At 45.6% G+C, this 20982-nt stretch overlaps 1 protein-coding gene across 2 annotated transcripts; it reads left to right on the top strand.

The window, feature by feature from the left end:
* The first annotated feature begins 916 nt into the window (after window positions 1–916).
* LOC119275760 lies at window positions 917–6040 on the top strand. Of its 2 annotated transcripts, none has more exons than XM_037556666.1 (5): window positions 917–1208; window positions 2814–3245; window positions 4207–4241; window positions 4322–5268; window positions 5558–6040. In XM_037556666.1, exons 2-4 carry the CDS (start codon window positions 2915–2917, stop codon window positions 5243–5245), a joined length of 1290 nt encoding a protein of 429 aa, XP_037412563.1. In that variant the 5' UTR covers window positions 917–1208; window positions 2814–2914; the 3' UTR covers window positions 5246–5268; window positions 5558–6040. The 2 variants fall into 2 exon arrangements, with proteins under 2 accessions (XP_037412563.1, XP_037412564.1); XM_037556667.1 differs by having other exon boundaries at window positions 918–1208; window positions 4210–4241.
* The last annotated feature ends 14942 nt before the right edge of the window (window positions 6041–20982 follow it).

Below are 20982 nucleotides of genomic sequence, written 5' to 3' on the forward strand. Positions count from 1 at the left end.
CCCGTGCCCGCGCTCCGTGGGCTGGCTGGCCCCGCGCGCCCCGACGGCCGCGCGCCACGCCCAGCCCGCGCCCCGGCGGCCGGCGCCTCGCCCAGCCCGCGCCCCGGCGGCCGGCGCCATGCGCCACACCCAGCCCGCGCCCTGGCAGCCGCGCATCCCGTCCAGCCTCTCGGTCTCTGATTTGTGGGCCAGAGGGAAGGCACGGGCGGACAGGAGCGGACGAGAGGGACGAGGAGAGTGGCCGTTTTTTGTCCGTTCGGGAGCATTCTTGGATCAAGTTTGCTCTAGGTTTGGGGTTGGGAAGGATCAAAAAAGCGTCCAACGGACAACTCTGTCCGTTTGGGTATTACCGCTGGGTCATATTTTATCCCAAACGGACAAATTCGGACCGGATGGGTCACGGATGGGTCACGCGGTGGAGTTAGCCTAACTATTGTATGAGTGAGCTATTGGGTTGGCTACAAATGACATGGCAATTTCATATAGCCAGTTGTTGGCTATATTATTAACCATGCTCTTATGTTACCCCCACTATGGTCAGCCTTAGACTGGTCACAATGGGGAGGAACTTAGGAGTAACATCACACACTCCACATAAGCAAAGTTGTATTGGAGTGTGTGATGTTACTCCTAAGTTCACTTGTTCACTCGGCACAGAAAAAGGAAAACAAAACGGCACTGACTTTTCGCATCCCTACAGATGGCCCACAATCCAGTGAAGTCGCCGCTGGATACCAAGCGGGCAACACCTGTTGCAGCCGAATGGCCAAGAGGGTCAATGCAAGTGGTCCCTCACATCCTGTGACACGCGGCGAGCCACGTGGTCCAGCACTCGCACTCGGAAGCGTCACGACTGCGCCCCTGGTGTCCACCGGTGTGGCCGGAGCAATACTCCGCAGCGCGGAGCGGAGACCCATTCCTACCAGTTTTTATACCCACACCACACTCCCCTCCCCACCTCTCTCCCTCTCTCTCCTTCGCTTCCCTCTCCTCCGCTCGCCGCTTCTCCCGGGGACAGCCCCAGCCCTAGCGGAGCGGAGCCGTAGCCCAGCCCGGCGCGCGTCCGTTGCGCCGCGGTCTGTCCTTGTCACCTGCCAGATCCAGACCCGGTGCCAGACCGCCGGGATCCTCCGCGACGGTGGTGCTGTGGGGGAAGTGCCTGAACGCCGCCACTCCCTGATCGGGGCTACCTACTCGCGTGATTCGAGGTAATTCCCGCGAATTGTGGGACTGCTTGGTGCGGTAGGTGGGGTAAACTCGGAGAATTTCGGTGGTTTGGTGAAGTGTTGGTAGTCGTGCGGCCAGTTTCCGATGAATTGTGCGGGTCCCCACCGCCGCTAGTTTTTTTTTCCGGAAATCTGTTCTTTCTTTTTGGTAATCTTATTATGTGATCTTATAAATTGTGATTGTGGGATATAGGCCTGACCTGATGTTCCCCTGTTCGCGATATTGCCTGCTGGATTTACTGTTTGATTACTGGCTATCCTTTCACTTCATGATGTACTAGTCGTGATAGTTAAAATTTTACAGCACTGTTTCCCGCTGGAAAAGAAATCTGGATTCAAAGCCATCTCGATGTGATGAACTGCGCCTAGCAACCTACTTTTGTACTACCTCCGTCCTGGTTTATAGGCCCCCTTTGTAGTTTGTGCCAAATTTTGACTAAAGATTTAACTAACAAAATATTAATGCATGTCAAGAAAAATTATCTCATTGGATTCGTATTTGAACATAGTTTTCAAAAATATAATGTTTGGTGACATGCGTGAATATTTTGTTAGTTTAATCTATGGTCAAAATTTGGCACGAAATACAATGGGGACCAATAAACCTGGACGGAGGTAGTATAATCTCGAGCTTGAGTCACACAAGCATACGCCGTTTTTCTTTGTTATGTTGCTTTCATGCGATTCCGTGTTTAAGATATTATTTATTTGTCATTCGGCCCTGTGGTCTGAAATTGACACGGGAATAAATGTGATATATGCTAGTGTGTTGTGTGGGGAGAGGAATCAGTGCCCCTTGAGTGTCTTTAAGTATTGGAATGTCTTGGATACTGGTCCACCTAACGGCGGCTTTCTCCCTAAACATTATCACATAGTTTCACCCACTGTGGTTAGCTGGCTTCCCTGCTTTGTGCCTTCAATTATACGCAAGCATCCTTTTGTATTCCCCTTTAAATTTATTTATTGTGAATAGGTTAAATGGTTGCTTTATGGATGTTGATGTTCAGCTTCTTGGAGAATTTGTTAGAAATGCCATCAGGGGATACTTATGTGTGGAATGCATGCTGCTAATCTTCACTTTGTCCTTCCCTTAAATCAATTCCATGATTTATATATTGTCTAGTCTATGCAAAATTAAATAGGAAAATAAGTGATTAATTTCACTTTTTAATTTTGTAAGGTTAAGTTTTACCCTAATTTGAATTGATGAACCCTGTCTGATCGTACTATCAAGTATGTGGGCTTCATATTAAAATATGTTTCTTCTTTAGACTTTCATGTCCTCTCACTTTTCCCATTTCCCACACATAGGTGGCCATGCCTCCTTTTTATACTGCTTTTATAGATCCATGTTAGATAACATATGGAATGCAAGAATTTAAATTTATTGAAGTTCATTACTTTCAAAGTGTACTTTTTTGTTGAGAATAGCTTGCTGTAGAAGCTCCATAGATTCCTTGTTGGGTTTGCTTTCTTATTTTGATTTGTACCCCTAGCTGTCTAAGCTAGATAGTAGTTTTACTCATGTATTTTTCATGTCTTGATTGAAGGCAATCCTTATTGTTGTACTCTTTTTATGTCGGCCAGGTAGAGCGAGCTCATGAATTTGCATCACATGGATGGGTTCTCAGCATTTTGAGTTTGGGTGATCAAATCAGCATCATATAGATTTCTTTTGCTCGGCCGACATGGGAGCTAATTGCTGTATAGCTGCAAAGCAGAGGCCTCAGCCATGTATCATTCCAGTTGAAGTGTCAGCTTACAGGAATGTAAGACACTCCCCATCATGGAGCTTCCGATGGGATAACAGAACACATATAGAAGACATAATGGAAATCCCCACATTTTTGTCCAACCATAGTAGTGGAAGCATTCGGCCTGAAACGAAGAGTGGTTCCATTGCACCAACTGAAGGCTTTTCTAATGGAGGTAGCCCTTCTGAATTGTTCCACAAGGTCAAGTGGCAGAAATCAGAAAAGAAGATGGAAACATCTAAAGTTGCACAATCTGATCCTAGAGGTAAATAATTCAGTCAATGATATGCGGCATGTTTTGATTCTTGTATGTTGCATTCTGTAAACATGCTGGGATGTGGGATGTAACAGTGATGTTCTTCGTAGTCAAATAAGTCTAACCAGATGGGCATGATTATCTTTTAGGACAACACTAGTAATTCTTTGGTACAAAATGAACTAGTTGGGACAACGTTGTTGTCATTACTAGTCCAAATATGCCATTGCAACCACCATCCCTTTTGCCGTGCAAAGCTACCACACTAAGATGACAGTTTACTAAAAATCCCCCCATATATAGTGAATATACTCAATCACTATCACTGTGATCTGGCTCCATGAAACCAATAGAAAAGGGTGAATTGGGTCATAGTTTATGCTGGCACGTTGTGGTGTGGCGTCAAGGATTCAACCAGGGGGCTCAGGTCACCATCGCCATAGCTGCTGCCAGGATTAGAAGACCCGCTCACGGACACATTGTTCTGTTCAACAGCTAGCAGGAAAACAACATCGTGATATAGGGAAACCATCAAACGCTGAATCAATGCCTCCAGATGATACACAAGGTTTCGACAGCAACACAGCCATAACATCGTCTTGCGGCATATAGGGTTTGATCAGCCCTCATATTAGACTACAACATTGTCAATGCCCACAGTAGTTGGTGGTCTAACCAGCTTTCAGCCTGGTTCAGGAGGGAGCAAAAGTATCTGTGCCAAAATATGGCTTTAAATGCTAGCCATGAACCATGTTATCTGGGTGTATATTGAGTTGAATAGCATTCTAGAGTATAAAACCATTGCTGTGGGCAGAGCAATTAAAGTGGCATTCTTCAAACTATATAGCATTGTGACTGCATTTATCCAGTTATCCCTTTTCACTGGACATGGTTCGACATCACTATGTTTTCACGCCTCACTATTGATTTACTTGATCATTTTTTGCTGATCTCTTTCTTTTTTGCTCAGCAGATAGACCCACTGCAAGTCACTCCTCCCCCGAGGTATACAGTAGCTGCTACTTTATGTTATATGCAATCTTAAGATTGATACAGTTTATTTCTAACAACTCTATTCTTTGTAGGCAAAGCTTTGCAGGAAATCACTAGACATGGTAAGTGTTGCTTCAGATACGAAGGCATCAACCTCTGTCCCTTCAACACCACCTGTAGTATCCAGAGCAGATCCTTCATCCTCTAGGGGGCATTCTCTAGGGATGGATACAGACTCAATGAGGAAAGCACGTCGCTCACCAGGATATCAACTATATAGACAGGTCTCAGACAGCAAGATTCCATCTCTCAGGTCTCTCAATGAGAGCAACTCTCCTGAAGGAAGGCCTTCCTCCTCTATGCTCTCAGTCTGCAGCAATGATTTATCTGTAGCAGGATCACATGGAGAGTCATCTGATGGTTGGTCAATGCGAACATTTTCTGAAATGGTTGCATCATCCCAAAGAGAGAGATGGTCAATTGATAGTGAGCTCTTAGGTTCCGTTTCAAGTAAAATGACTCGATCAAATGCTTCAAATCGTACTACCGTCTCCCCTGACCAAGAGGTGTGCAAACTATGTTTAAAGCTACTAAAGGAAAGGTCAGCGTGGAATGCCCAGGATCTGGGTGTTGTCGCTGTTTTATTGTGCGGCCATGTTTACCATGCTGACTGCCTGGATAGCTTAACTGCAGAAGCTGAGAAATATGATCCTCCTTGTCCCGTATGCACCCACGGTGAACAATGTACTGTGAAGCTATTCGGTAAGCTGGAATCAAAGATAAAGAACAAGATATCTACAAATGTGATACTCGATGGTGATCTAGATGGGAGCTCTAAGCATCAAAAGAAAAGTAGGAGAGTTCCCAGATTAGGCACAAGTATTAGCATGAAGGACTCGTTCAGTCGGCCATTTTTGAGGAGGCATTTCTCAATTGGCTCCCGGCCACCCCGGTTAGTTTCAGAGAGCGAGTCAACAAGGAAGAAGGGCTTCTGGGCGAGGCACTGGAGAGAATAGCATAGTACTCGGTCATCAAACAGGTGAGCAGCTTCACATTCTTGTGTTCTGGTAATTCAGTTCTGGTGGCAATTAACTACGTAGTTCTGTTAATTCGCCTCAAGAATATGGCCCAGTTCTTTTGGCCGATTCTCCCAGAATCTTGAGAAACGGACACCCCCCAGATTCTCCCCGAGTCATATTTTTTTGACAAACCTAGCTATTTATACCCTAACTTGTACTGTGATGGCAAATTTCTTGTACCATTGTAGGTTGTAGTGAATACAGCATGGAAAACATACTTATATGGTCCCCTTTTTTCTCTGCTTGTAGGAGGGTTCTTGAAGAGGAAGTGAACTCCCAAGCAAATCATGTGGGTTTTGTAGTCAATGATGTGAAAGATATTTGCTGTCGGGCAACCATCGTACTAGAAGTTCCTCCCACTCCTCATGTTCAGAGTTGGGAACTCGGAGTGCTGTCATCGGTTTCCAGGATAGAAGAATAATAACAGTTTCTATACTATGCAACTGAGGGTTCTTGCAGACCCCGTCGCAGCTTATTAGCAAGTAACCTAACAGAGAAGGGGATGGCCTTCAGGCTGAAGGTAGGATCCAGCATGGTAGATTGTTATGTTTGCAGTTTTTCTTCGTCGTATTATTGGTTATGCGCACCGGTGATTTGTTTGATCTGATACATAATTTGGGAACTATCGTACATAGCTGATGCTATTTGTTTGATTAAAATGCATCACCGAAGGCGTCGATGGTTTTATGGGGATTATGTTTAGAAGAAATATGATGTCTTTCTCTTTGTCCAGAACAGAACAGAAGTGTTCTCCCTTTTTCTTTTTATATTGTTAGTCTTCAGCAGCTTCGTATCCTTTTTTCTTCTCTTCAACGGATCGGCAGACGCTGCAGAATTGGGAAACCGGAAGAGGATGTTTTCTCAGGCACCAAAAATCTGAAGAATCAAACACCCCTCCAATCTCAGTTGACTCTACTTACCACTTCTTTTTAGTATGAAATTCCGGCCGCCGATCATCATTGATCCAATGACGCCAATCACTTCGTACTGCTTAGTTTGAAAATTCTGGCCGCCGATCACTTCGTACTCCTTCGAGCCATGCCCGAGTGTCACTGTTTACCGAAAATCATCTCACCTTCACAGGGTTATAATCGTTCATGAGAAGTTCAGCAACAAAGGGTGATTGGTTAAGCCACAGTGCTATCTGACAATTGCTCGCTAAGCAATGTGCAGCCCTATTTTGTTCACGAGATATCTTAACCGGATCAAACACCATATTCTCCAGCAAGCCATTCATCTTAACCGGATCAAACACCCTATTCTCCAACAAGCCATTCACCTCAAGGATAATATGACCACTAGAAGGGTTGTACGCACTTTCTGCGCCGTTTTCATAAAAGAAATATGGGGTTTGACACGTGAGAGAGATGATGGACTATTGGGTTTGGCACGAACATAAGACGTCAATGTCCTCCCGACTCTTCCCATGTCGCCCCTGTGCGGCGACCGAGGGGAACCCTAGCGCCGCCGCGTCCTCGTCCCTCCCCCGACCTCTCCTCCTCACCGCCGCCGGGCAAAGCCCGGTTGGCATTGGTGGCGGCGGGATCTCTTCTCCCACGACTCGCTAGATCTAGCGCGGGCGGATTGTGGCGGTGGTTGGCGGCGCGCTGGAGGCGGGGTGCGCCGGCGTGGGCTTGGGGGCGACGACAGTTTCCCCTGGTGTGCGTGGGAGTCCGCTGGGGCGCGCGGCGGCGGCCCTCGGCAAGCGTTGGCAGGCGCTGGGCCCTCGGCGGCGCTCCGGCGTGTGCAGGCGGCGGTGGTCCCTGTGCGCGGTCGGCGGCTCCGTCTCTGACCCGGACGGCAAGCAGACGTAACTACATAGGAAGATCAATCGCCCTTTGTTAGAGAAAGGAGAGACATAACTTGTGAGGTACGTCGATCGATGGGGGGAGGGGGGAATAGTTAAAGTCGATCTAGGTATATGTTGGGAGATCGATTGGTATACATGCATGTGTGTGTTAGAAGCAAATGAGGCACGAGGAGAAGGATAAAGAGAGAGGGATGCATCTAGGAGGTGGTACGAGAGGCATACTATATCGAGGGGGAAGGAGTGTGTGAGTACGAGATCGATGAAAAGAATGGTGGGAGTGAGGCATGGACGGTGATAAGAGAAGAGAAGAAGCTTGTGTTTGTGCTAGGCACAGCTGGCTAAAGAGGCATATCGATCGATGTCTGCCTAAAAAAGGAGATGGGGGACCTACACACACCGTGGGTGAACGACCTAAAGTGAAAAGATGAATTTGCGCAATGGAGTTAGAGAATGCTGAGGGAGGGTGAGAGGGATGCGGGCGTGTGCATGCATGAGAGAAAGTTAGCGCTAGCTACAAAGATAAGAGGATTGTGTGGGTGTAAAAGACGAATAGATATCATACTTCATTATAAAAAGCGAATTCGGATATTTGAAAAATTTATCATAGTGTTTTAAACCGATGCATGTGTGAATATATATAACGGTGATACAGATGGTCTGGTTATGAACATGTTATACTACATATAATATATTTTATCTCTGCTCTTATAAAAAAATGGAGTTGTTGATGATGGTGTGCCTGCCATCCTACAATATAGGCCGTCAGATTTATATCTGACGGATGGGAAGGAACTATGGCAAGTTTGAAAAAGATATCCATACCCCTCTCCATATTTGCAAATTAGGCCCCTTGATCATGTTGATGTTCTGTGGAACCCATGGGCATCTTGCTAGTACTATGTATAATACATAGAATATTGATTATAATTTGGGCTAATGTGTGGCTTTTGCAGCTCAGATCTAAATACTTGTCATAATGTAGGGGGCGGGGCACTATACTTTGTGTGATAAACACGGTGTACATATGGAACATGGTTTAGATTATGAATATATAGTTAGTACATCAAATGTACTATTATTTGGAATCAACATCAAGTGTATTCAAAAAATAGAATTCGAGTTCATGTAGTACACATAGTTCATATCTATCTCTATAGTAATCATGTGGTGTGTTATTAAGGTAATACGCGAATGATGGTTAAAGTTGGCAACAATCATGATTGTAGATTCTTATTGAAATAGAGAAGCGAATTCAAATTTAGTTCGAATTGCAGCGGTAGTATAGACATTTGGAATGCACTAAAATATTGGTATGAGTAGGTTACATGCATTATACAGCAAGCAAAAATATTTAATCGGACATAACATGGATTCATACACCCTCTTTCCATCTATATAGGGCGTAATGAGTTTTTAAGGCCGCCTTTGACTATTGACAAGATTAATAGTACATGACATGCACAATGTAAAAATTATATCATTGAAAGAATCTTTTACAGACAAATTTAACGATGTGCTTTGTGTAAGTTGCATGTCATATATTATTGCTCTAATATTTGGTCAAAGTTAGCACCAAAAAACGCATTAGGCCCTATATAGATGGAAGGAGGGAGTAGCTTTGAATAGCATTTGTATAGTAAAACGGGGCAAGACTCTCTCTTTGTGTGATGTGAATAGTTTTATTTTTTTCGTTTTTTTGTTGAGGGAAGTGCGAATTGATTTGGTACTACAAGTACAATATTACTGCACGTTATGCTTGTCCCTAAAATTCAACCCGCATCTTGTTATATCCCGAAAATTCAGATATCGTGCTCCCAAAACTGGTGCCTTCACAACCCGCGCCTTGCTATCCCGAAATTACAACGTGCGCGAAAACTTCCTCCAGCTGCCAAATCCCGACACGTGAAATCCCCCTTCTAACTCTGAGTCGAAAGGGCCGCTAGTTCAAATCGGTGGGGGGGTACTTTTGTAACACACCCTACATTTTGGACAAGCGCGTCCCTAAGTCATGGTTCACCGCCTTCCATCACCCCCTTTTCGCCATTCGAAATTCCAGGCCGCCATAACCTCTCCGCTCCAGCCGCGAAACCCCACCCTCCTCCGTCCGCCACCTCACTGCTGCCCAGCCGGAGCCTCTTCCCCGACGACGTCGTCCACCGCAACAGCTCGACGTCCCTCGTCCACCTCCCCGGATGAGGATCCTTCGTCCATCTCGTCGTCCCGCCGGTTCAGCCGCGCCATCCTCCACCTCCAAGGAGCTGCTCCGACGATCGCCTCGTCTATCGCGGCTGTTCCATCCCCACAGCGCCGCCTTAACGTGCTCCACCGGAACCGCATCATCCTCACCGACTCCTCGGACGAAGCTGAGGCCTACTCGACGCCAGCAAAGAGGTTGTACACTCATCGCATCGCACCTTCTCCTTAACTTGACCTCCCGGCGCCGACGGTGCTCCATCCCGCACCCCCATGGAGCGGCTACCTTGAAGCCGGCGCCGCGGGCAACATCTCCACGGCGGCTCACCCCCAGTGCGAGGCCCCTTTGGCGGCGGCGTCCATACCAGCCGGATCTGCTGCTGCTGCTCCGGCTCTCGCTCGATCACTCGCTCGCCCAGCTGCTGCTGCTCCGGCTCTCGCTCGCTCGCGCTGCTGCTGCTGCTCCCCCCCTCGCTCGTGCTGCTGCTCTGCTCCGATTTAGCCACACTTCAGTCAACTGAATCGACTTTTGGGTCAGTCGATTTTCAGGGGTTGGGGGGGCTCACCGGAGTTAAGGAAGAACCACCTGCAGCGGGGACGGGGGCTCACTGTAGAGGTACCACACTATCTATCTTAGGGTTCAGGGTGGGGGGCGGGGGGCCTAGAGGGCTGGCCGGGGCGATGGTGGGGAGTTGTTTCGGGGTGGCGAGGCGACGCTAGGGCCAGCGGTTCGGCCGGTGGTGGCTGGCGGCTTAGGGGGGTGCAGGTTGAAGATGAACTGCAGGCCCTCCCTAAACTACATGTCAAGTGCCTCTCTGCTACCATTGCGTTCAGTTTTGACAGTAGCATTCAGATTCCACAGTAAATTTCAGTTTCGACAGTTAAGTTCAGAGTCAACAATTTTTACCTCATCTGTTGTAGTCAGGTGATTTTTGGTGATGTAAATTTTACATCTATTTTACATCATCTATTGGAGATGCTATTAGAATCCCACTTGAGATTGACGATGTCTGTCTTGTGCTACTTCAGCCTTGACGTCTTACGGCTCACCGGAGCTGCTCCAACGACAGAACGATTGATCACAACAGAGCAGTCCCCTGGACGCCGTCTACAGATTCCTCAGATCTTTCTCCACACCTCCGACAGCCACCTCTACCTCAACTGCTTCAGCGACCAACACAATGATGCTGAGGTCGACACGGCTACGACAAAGAGGTTGTACACTTGTTGCATCACTTATTACCTATCTATGTTGTTCCCTTCTTGAAGGCATCGCCGTGGAGAAGTTCAAGGCCACTCTCTGCTACCTCTCGGGGAAACCCTAGATCGGATGATCGGATGACGGTGGCGCTCTGGTGTCATTCCTCCCTTGGGGGCGTCATTCTTGGAGGTACACACGTGATTGAGGGACCAGAGGACGGATTCTTTGGTGGAGCGGTGCTTCATCCTACACACTGATGGCGACGGATCTTGAAGGCGTGGCGCGGTGCTGATTCGGAGTTCGTTGTGGGAGGATGGACTCGCGCAGGAGGACGACGCTGTCGGGCGTCGTGGTGGCGTCGATGGCAGAGAGACCTGACACGGTACATGTACAATTCTGAAGATGGATTGGTGGCAGGTGGCTGCGGAGGCCTCATACCCGGCAGACGTCCTGATTGAGGAGTGCGCCGGACTGGTAGGTGCCCCATACCTGGCAGGCGTCCTGGTTGGGACCTCAGGTCTTAGATGTTTAGGTTTGGCTGCGATGTCTGTTTGGTATTAGACTCAGATTATCTGCGCTCCTTCATCAATTAGATAGGTGTAGCGACAGTTGTTGCTTAGATGGTGGCTTTAGTCTTACTGTTGTATGGCTTTGTAAGGTCTTGTGGGAATAATTAATAAAGTGGTCGTATGCATCGCCTAGCTAGATGCAGAGGCCGGGGGTCGTCCTCCTTTTCTAAAAAAATGTGATGTTTTCCAAGTCCCTTTCAAAAGGTGTGATTCTGTGCTAATTAACCAACATGTATGTGAGAAAGTTTCCTGCACTCGCGACGGCATGTTATATTCGTGCTATAATGTTGCATGTTGATGATTCCTTTTTGCCAGGTGATGGAAGGGTGCGCATGACTATGTGTTTTAATAGGATGGTTGTTGACGATTTTTTTATATGCTGGTTGTTTCTAATTGATTTGAGAGAAACCATTGACCCGTTCAACTCCAAAACTGGGCATCTCAATCGAAATCATTGACCCAACCAAAATTAAACATCTCAATTCAATAAAAATCATGAAACAAATTTAAAATAACCAAAATCAAAATCGTTGACTGAGTTAAAATCGTGAACCAGATCCAAAGTTTGGGCACCTCAATTGAAATTGCCGACCAGTCAAAATTATGAAACATCCAAAATTAAACACCTCAATTAAATGAAAATCATGAATTAAATTCAAAATAACCTATCAAAATCATTGACCGAGTCAAAATTGTGAACACGATTTAAATTGAACACCTCAATTGATAAAATCATTTGACCGAGTCAAAATCATGAACCAAATATGATATTGAACACTTTAATTAAAGGAGAGAGCTCCAAAATTAGGGAGCATAGTGTACCTACTAGATGGTTTGGGCGCGCTTTGCTGTGCCAAAATATAATGTGTATTAGTTTTTAAAAACTCAAACCTATTAAGTTTGACCAAACTTGTAGAGAAACATATCTGTTTGAAATCAAGTGATTGATTGCTCTTGATGATGGTTACAAGGAGTATAAATACCCTCTGGAGAGAGGCGACTGCTCTGAGAAGTAGTGTCGGTTCCAGGACGAGGCGTCGGTTGCGGGAGTGTAAGTGCATCTAGTGCCACCCCTAGTTGATTTTGTAGTATTGACGACAAACTTGGTTGAGGGACTAATGTGTTTGTGAGAATAGCAGGATAACACAGGTAGTAGTACCTTATTGATTCGGTTTACCCACCAGAGATGACCCCTAAAAATGTGTGAAGACATTAAAGACAATGGTGGTTCGTGAAGACATTCACAGTGAAAGATTATGACATGAGAAGACATTCATGTGAAGACTATGGAGTGCGAAGACATAGTTGTTTCGTAGTTTCCTTTTCTTCTTTGTTGAGTCATAGGAACCACCGTACTGTTAAGTGGGGTCCAAGTGAACAAAGTCAGAGTGACTGAAATGATGCTCAACCAAAATCCTATGTCTTCGAGCGAAGACAATGAGAGAAAATCTTATCCAGAGCTGGATGAGTCAGCCTTACTTGTAGCCCAAGTCAAGCTGTCGCGTGTGTTTGAAATCCGACCGTTGGACACGTGTCGGTTTCTTAGTGACCCAGGGTCATTTCGGACAAATCAGGTCGGGTTGCCTCCTGGCTATAAATAACCCACCCCCTACACCATAAATTGGTGGCTGCTCAGAGTTAGTGCACGACTTTTGTCATTTGAGAGCAACTCACCTCTGAAGCATTTGAGAGAGAGATCCTTGCGAGGACAAAGCCCAAAACACCCAGAGTCAAAGAGTGTTAGGCATCAGTGAAGTCTTTCTGTCTATGTGACCTGAAGACTTGTTACACTTGAGGACTGTGTTTTCTCCAGCCGGTTAGGCGTCGCCTTCTGAGCATCCAAGAGCCATTGTGGATCGCCGGTGAACGAAGTCTGTGAAGGTCTGGAAGTCTACCTTGAAGACGTACCAGAGTGATTGGGCGAGGACTGAGTGTCCTTAGCTCAAGGGGAATAAGGTGAAGATGCGGTCTTCTGAGTTAAATCTCTCAACCTCCCTATCCAGATGTACAGTTGTCACAGCAACTGGAACTGGTCTACCAAATCCTTGTCTTCACCAAGCAACTAGTTCTATCCTCCACTTCCCTTTTTACAGTTTGTCTTCGTGAAGTCATTGCCTGCCTGTGTGATCTGATTGACTTCACTAAGTGAAGACTGTTTACTATTTGGCTTCATACTATCTTCCATCCTGATCCATACTACCTAGTTGTGATAGTCTTCGTGCTTTCACTTCATAGCTTACTTGACTATGGCTTGTCTAGTGTAGTCTACCTTCCGCTGCATATGATAGGTTCATTTCTACTCTTTGTCTTTAAAGACCTCGTGTTTGAAGACTTCCATAAAAATCACCTATTCACCCCCTCTAGTCGATAACTAGCACTTTCAATTGGTATCAAAGCAAGGTGCTTCCTTGTTCTGTGTGATTCGGTTTAACCACCTGGAGTTTTAGCTATGTCGACTGTAGGGATAATCAAGGTATCCGTTGCATGCCCAGTCTTCGATGGCACTGATTACCCCTACTGGAAGAATAAGATGTGCATGCATCTTGAAGCCATTGACGTCGACCTTTGGTATGTCGTCAAGAATGGCGTTCCCAAGGTCGGTGAAGGTGTCACAGCTGCTGATGTCAAGAGGTTCATTCAACTGGATTCGACTGCCAAGAACATCATCTATGTTCATCTGACCAAAGGACAGTACGGCCGTGAGAGTGCATTGGAAACTGCGAAGCTAGTCTGGGACTGGCTCTCCAAGGTCAACGAAGGCGTCTCAACTCAGAGAGATTCAAGGATTGATGTTCTTCGCAACCTCTTCAACCGCTTCAAGAGAAACGACAATGAGAATGTCCATCTCACGTTTGATTGCCTCACTGATATCACAAATGAGCTTCGCGCACTTGGCGCCACTGAGATCACCAAGCATGAAATCTTCAAGAAGCTACTGAGATCACTTGACAGCTCATTTGACACCCTGGCCCTGATGATTCAAGAACGTCCTGACTTCAAAGATCTTGATCCGTCTGACATACTTGAGAGGCTCAACACACATGAGTTCCAGCTATCTGAGAAGAGAGACATCTATGGCCCCAACTATGGCCGAACCCGAGCTTTGAAGGCAAAGGTTGTGTCCTCATCTTAAGAAGAATCTGACTGCAGTTCTGGGGATCTTGAACACATTGGAAAGGAGCTAGCTATGCTCGTGAAGAAGTTCCACAAGTTCTCCAAGAAGAAAGGTTTCAGAAAGTCTTCAAGATCCAGCTCAAGAAATGATGAAGCTTCCACTTGTGACCACAAGAAGAGAACATGCCACAAATGCAAGAAACCCGGTCACTACATCTCTGAGTGTCCTCAATGGGACAATGAGACCAAGAAGAAGAAGAAGAGCAAGGAATATGATTCTGATGACAAGAAGAAGAAGAAATCCTCAAAGTCTTCTTCAAAGTCTTCATCTCACAAGAAGAGCTCATCCAACAAGGCTCGTGCGTTTGTTGGCAAGGAGATGGATACAAAGGAGGAGTCTGCTTCTGAGGAGGCGGAGGTGGAGTCTGAGGAGGAGTCCGATTCAGGCGTGGCAAGTCTGGCTCTAGCTTCAGCTTATGTCGCCAAGTCCATCTTCAACACTGAAGACAATGGCCTCGTCACCAATGCTGATGCTGCTGATGAGGATGATTCTGCTCCTACCTACTGCTTCATGGCACGTGGTTCCAAGGTAAACTCACGCGATGCTTACTTTCAACAAGTGAAGATGACTCTGAATGTGAATCTAAACCTAGATACAAAACACTTGGTAAAATTGCAACTGAACAACAAACTGCTATGGAACATATTCAAAAGTTGCTAGACAAAAGCGATGACCTGTTGGACGCGGAAATGACTCGAACTCAGTCCTTAATTGAAGACATGAAAAATCTTCATGTTAAGTATGAGGAACTTGAAAGTCATCATGAAACACTCTCAGCTACTCATGAGAAGCTTTCCCATGATTATCTTCAAAGGAAGCAAGAACTTGAGAACTTGAGAGCGACTCATGAAGATCTTCAAAAGGAGAACGAGTCACTCTGCGCTTAATAGATCAGTTCTGCTCAGGAAGGTTTCGAGCCACCATGTCTAAAATGTATTGAGCATGATAATGCTGTCTCTGTTGTTGAATGTTCTACTACTGCTACTGTTGCAATATCTTCAACTGCTGATGTGGTAACTAACCCCTCTACTAAGGATACCACTGCTATTGCTGATGAGAATGCCAGGTTGAAGACATTGCTTGAAACAGGGATGTACAAAAGCCTCAAACGGCATCAGACACTATGTGATGTCCTCAAGAAACAGATTCTGAACCGAAACCCTAGGAAAGAGGGTGTTGGGTTCGAGAGGAAAATGAATGTTGATGGTTCATACTGGAAGCCTGAGCAGTACCAAAAACCACATGGGTTGCTGCAAAGGAACCTTCAGTGGATCCACCTACCTTATCTGTCTTCACTTGTGCTAACCCGATTATCAGTGATGAATCCTTTGATGCAAACTATAAACTGTTTAAGAATCAGAATGGTGAAGTGTTTGCCAGGTATATTGGTACTAACTGCAGGAATGTACCACTTTTGAAGAAGATTTGGGTGCCCAAAAGTTGTCTTGAGAAGCTTCCTGTGAATGTCATTATAACATCACCTGGGAAGAAGACAAACCCCAGACCAGAGGCTTCATATGGTCCAAAGGCTTCATATAGACAGAGAACTCATCAGAGTCACCCTAATGCCAATGTTTTGCAGGGAAACCATACTCGGACTTATGAATATGAGCATGTTTCATCAAACCGCTATGTTCATAAGACCAAGAACTTTTCTTCTTATTCTTATGAGTATTTTCACCTCTTGCAAGTCTATTTGCCAGGGCTCCAAAGCCAAAGTTCTCAGATGCTGCACTTATACTCATTGCCTCTAAGCCACCCCTGAAGATGTGGGTGGTTAAAAAAATTAACACTCTTTTGGAGGGAAAGGTCTCTAGCCGGAAATCAAAGGCTTCTGATGCTTATGCTGGGGACCTAAAACATCTTGTGGGACGCAAGATAAAATGCCAAAATGGTCTTACTATGTATTTCATCCTAGGATTTCTTGACAAACATCTTATCTACCCTAACCAGGATCTGAACTTTCATAATATGCTTGTTCGTCAAATGTTTAAGCTTCTCATTTCCCTTGGTGAAGCCTATCCCCCAAACTGCATTGTAGGGTACGACACCAAAGACTTCTGAGTGGATTATGGATAGTGGATGCACTAAACACATGACTGGTGATCGAAGTCTTCTCATGGATTCAACCCTACGCCTGTGTGACAAAAGTCACATCACATTTGCTGACACTGGTAAAAGCAAGGTATTGGGCCTAGGTAGAGTTGCAATCTCAAAAGATCAGCACATGGATAAAGTGATGCTTGTTGAATCCCTTGGTTCCAACTTAATGTCTGTCTCAATGCTTTGTGATCTGAACAAGACTGTGATATTTGGAAAATATCGTTGCCTTGTGCTTATGGAATCTGACAAATCTCTAGTCTTCGAAGGATATCGAAAAGACGATCTGTATATGGTAGATTTCTCCGCAGGACCACAGCTGGCCGTATGCCTTCTAGCAAAAGCTTCAGAATGCTGGCTCTGGCATCAAAGACTAGGGCATGCTGGCTCTGGCATCAAAGACTAGGGCATGCTGGCATGAGGAACTTGTACACTCTCGCGAAGAAGAAGCATGCCATTGGCATCGAGGGCATCAAGCTCAAGAAGGATCATCTATGTGGTGCATGCGAAGTTGGAAAGATGACTAGGGCCAAGCATCCCTCAAAGATAATCATGACGACGACACGTCCCTTCGAGATGCTTCACATGGACTTATTTGGCCCTACTCACTACTCTACCCTCACTACCACTGCTTGCCTCTATGGCTTCGTCATTGTTGATGATTACTCGAGATTACATGGGTGCACATAATTCTCTACAAGACTGAAGTGTAGGATGTCTTCAGACAATTCGCCAATCATGCCATGACCAACTATGGTATCAAGATCAAGCACATCAGAAGTGACAATGGCACAGAATACAAGAACACCAGCCTTGACACTTATCTTGATACATTGGTCATCACACATGAGTTCTCAGCTCCATACACACCTTAGCAGAATGGCATCATGGAGCGCAAGAACAGAACCCTCATTGAGATGGCACGGATGATGCTCGATGAGTACAAGACTCCAAGGAAGGTCTGGCCTGAAGCCATTCATACTGCATGCCACATCATCAACCATGTTTATCTTCACAAGTTTCTAAAGAAGACATCATATGAGCTCCTGACTGAGTCTTCAACCTCTTTCACTACAAAGTGGTTGAAACTGTGGATGTGCGGTTCGATGAGACTAACGACTCGCAAAGAGAGCACCTGCCAAATGTGCTAGATGAAGCTACACCAAGTGAATCTATCAAGCTTATGGGTACTGGAGAAATCATACCTTCAAAGGCACAGGTTGAAGAGGAATCATCATTTCTGCACCTAATCAGCCCAAAGACACTGCTCAGGCTGAAGCCAATGCTGAAGATGAAGACAATGATCAGCAAGGGCAGAATCTTCGTCCAGTTCATCCTCATGTTGCAAATGAAGTAGAAATTGAGAAGATAATTGATAGCATCAATGCACCTGGTCCACTCACTCGTTCAAGAGCAACACAGCTAGCAAATTTCTGTGGGCACTTTGCATTTGTCTCTATATCTGAACCCAAGAAAGTTGATGAAGCCTTCATGGAACCTGAATGGATTTAAGCTATGCAAGAAGAGCTTCAACAGTTCGAGCTGAACAATGTATGGGAGCTGGTTAAGCGTCCAGATCCTCGCAAGCACAATATTATCGGCACCAAATGGATCTATCGCAACAAACAAGATGAGCATGGACAAGTTGTCAGAAACAAGGCTCGTCTCATTGCTCAAGGTTATACACAAGTTGAAGGGATTGACTTCGATGAAACATTTGCTCCTGTGGCTAGGCTTGAAGCCATTCGCATACTGCTAGCCTATGCCAACCACAACAACATTCTTCTGTACCAAATGGATGTAAAGAGTGCCTTTCTAAATAGCAAAATTGAAGAAGACGTGTATGTTGCATAACCACTTGGTTTTGAAGACCCAAAGCATCCTGACATGGTATACAAGCTCAACAAGGCACTGTATGGCCTCAAACAAGCACCTCGATCTTGGTATGACACACTTAGAGACTACCTGAAGAGCAAAGGCTTCAAACCTGGTTCTCTAGATCCCACTCTCTTCACGAAGACATATGATGGTGAACTGTTGATATGCCAAATCTATGTGGATGGCATTATCTTTGGCTGCACTGACAAGAGATACAGTGATGAGTTTGGGCATATGATGCAAGAGCAATATCAGATGTCCATGATGGGTGAGCTGAAATTCTTCCTTGGTCTTGAAATCCGTCATCAGAGCAATGTCATCTTCATTTCACAAGAAAAATATCTCAAAGATTGCCTGAAGAAGTTTGGAATGCAAGACTGCAAAGGGTACACGACGCCAATGCCAACCAATGGCCAATTGGGCCCCGACGATAATGGTAAAGAGTTCGATCAAAAGGTATACCGCTCCATGTTGGTTTTTTAATTTACTTATGTGCATCTAGGCCTGATATAATGCTTTGCATTTGCATGTGTGCCCGATTCCAAGAGGCACCAAAGGAATCGCATCACTTAGCTGTGAAGTGAATTCTTCGATATTTGGCTTACACCCCAACACTAGGATTATGGTATCCAAAGGGCTCAGAGTTTGATCTAGTTGGATTCTCAGATGCTGATTATGCTGGTGACAAGGTTGATCGCAAGTCCACATTAGGCACATGTCACTTTCTTGGACAATCTCTTGTCTGTTGGTCTTCAAAGAAGCAGAACTGTGTATCACTCTCCACTACTGAATCCGAATACATCGCTGCTAGATCTTGCTGCGCTCAGCTTGTATGGATGAAGCAAACTCTCAAGGACTACGGCATCCACCTGAAGCACATGACACTCTATTGCGACAATGATAGCGCCATCAAGATTGCCAACAATCTAGTTCAGCACTCGAAGACAAAGAACATTCAGATCCATCATCACTTTCTCAGAGATCATATCATGAAGGAAGATATTGATATCATCCACGTCAACACTGAAGAGCAATTGGCAGATATCTTCACAAAGCCCTTAGATGAGAAAAGGTTTTGCAAGCTGTGGTGTGAGTTAAATATCTTAGAATCCTCAATGTCCTGTGATTGGACACACATCCTAACACTTATGCATGTTGATGACTTAGATGTGCAACACACGAAATAATGTATATCTTCAATCAATGAAGACATACACTCTAAGTGTGAATACATTAATGTGAAATTTGACTTGGGAGCGCCACGATAATTGTGCGCCGTGTCTGGTTCTAATACTTCATATATGGTGGGTAACGCCACCACCAAACTTTCTTGAAGATTTTCTTTTGGCGTCATGATTGCATTATCTTCGCATTTGGTTTGTCTTCAACATTGATTTGACTTCAAGGTTTATCTTCGCAATGTTGATTTGGTATTTTCCTAATGTGTGTGTGTGTGTATATATATATATGCATGTCCTGTCCTCTACAACATTCACTTATAGCTATGCCTTCAAACTTGCAATTTTCTGAACTAAGTGAATGTGATCGGACCCTAACCCCTTCTGTGCTTCTTCCTCAAATTCTATTTGTCTACTCATATGCATTATGTTGAAATGTGTCGAATGTCTTCACTAGGTCCTTGTTAGCTAAAGATATAGAGACACACATTTAAAACTGCTTTCAATGTTATATCTCTTTTGCCGGAATACCGGAGAAGCCGGAACGACCACCCGACAAACCAGGCATGCACGGGAACGTGGAACAACTTCCAACGAGTTGCATGCATGCCACGTGTACATCAGATGTGAACCACCAGGGGCACCTGCATAATTGCACTGCGGAGCCCTTTACCTTATAAATACCCATCCCGCACGGTCATTATCTCCTCTTCCACCTTGCCATCTCACTCAAACCCTAGCGCCACCGCTAGCTCACGTCGACACCGGAGACGAAGCACTTAGCTGCCTCGACCTCTTCGACGCCATCCTCACGCCGGCCGCGGACCTCATCTTCTCCGCCACCGCCGTAGTTGTCTTCCGCCGCCAAGTTAGGGCGCGGGAGATTGGACTACTCGGCCTCCCACGTGTACATCAGATGTGAACCACCAGGGGCACCTGCATAATTGCACTGCGGAGCCCTTTACCTTATAAATACCCATCCCGCACGGTCATTATCTCCTCTTCCACCTTGCCATCTCACTCAAACCCTAGCGCCACCGCTAGCTCACGTTGACACCGGAGACGAAGCACTTAGCTGCCTCGACCTCTTCGACGCCATCCTCACGCCGGCCGCGGACCTCATCTTCTCCGCCACCGCCGTAGTTGTCTTCCGCCGCCAAGTTAGGGCGCGGGAGATTGGACTACTCGGCCTCCCATCTGCCTCGTCTAGCAGTTCGTCTGTGGTAAATAAATCTCACTTTTTACAGTCTCTTTGATCTGTCAAATCCATCCACTTCAACCAAAAGTGGTTTCAACACTTCCAAATCTGGATCTGTCTCTTTCTGAATCTCATATCTTGCAAAGTATGTTCACTTATGCTTCATAAATAGTTAGATTCCTCACTTGTACTTATTCATGGATTCGTACAAATCTGGAACCAACTCACTTCAAATAAGTGAATGTCTTCGCACTATGAGGTCAATGTCTTCAAACTGATTTATCTTCAAAATCTTCTGAGAATGCATATGACCTCTTCCCCTCCCCTCGCATCTCGAATGCTGTCATGGGTACATGTCCGTGGGAGAATCCC

This window comes from Triticum dicoccoides, chromosome 3B (genome assembly GCF_002162155.2).
Source record: "Triticum dicoccoides isolate Atlit2015 ecotype Zavitan chromosome 3B, WEW_v2.0, whole genome shotgun sequence".
NCBI classification, from domain to species: Eukaryota; Viridiplantae; Streptophyta; class Magnoliopsida; order Poales; family Poaceae; genus Triticum; species Triticum dicoccoides.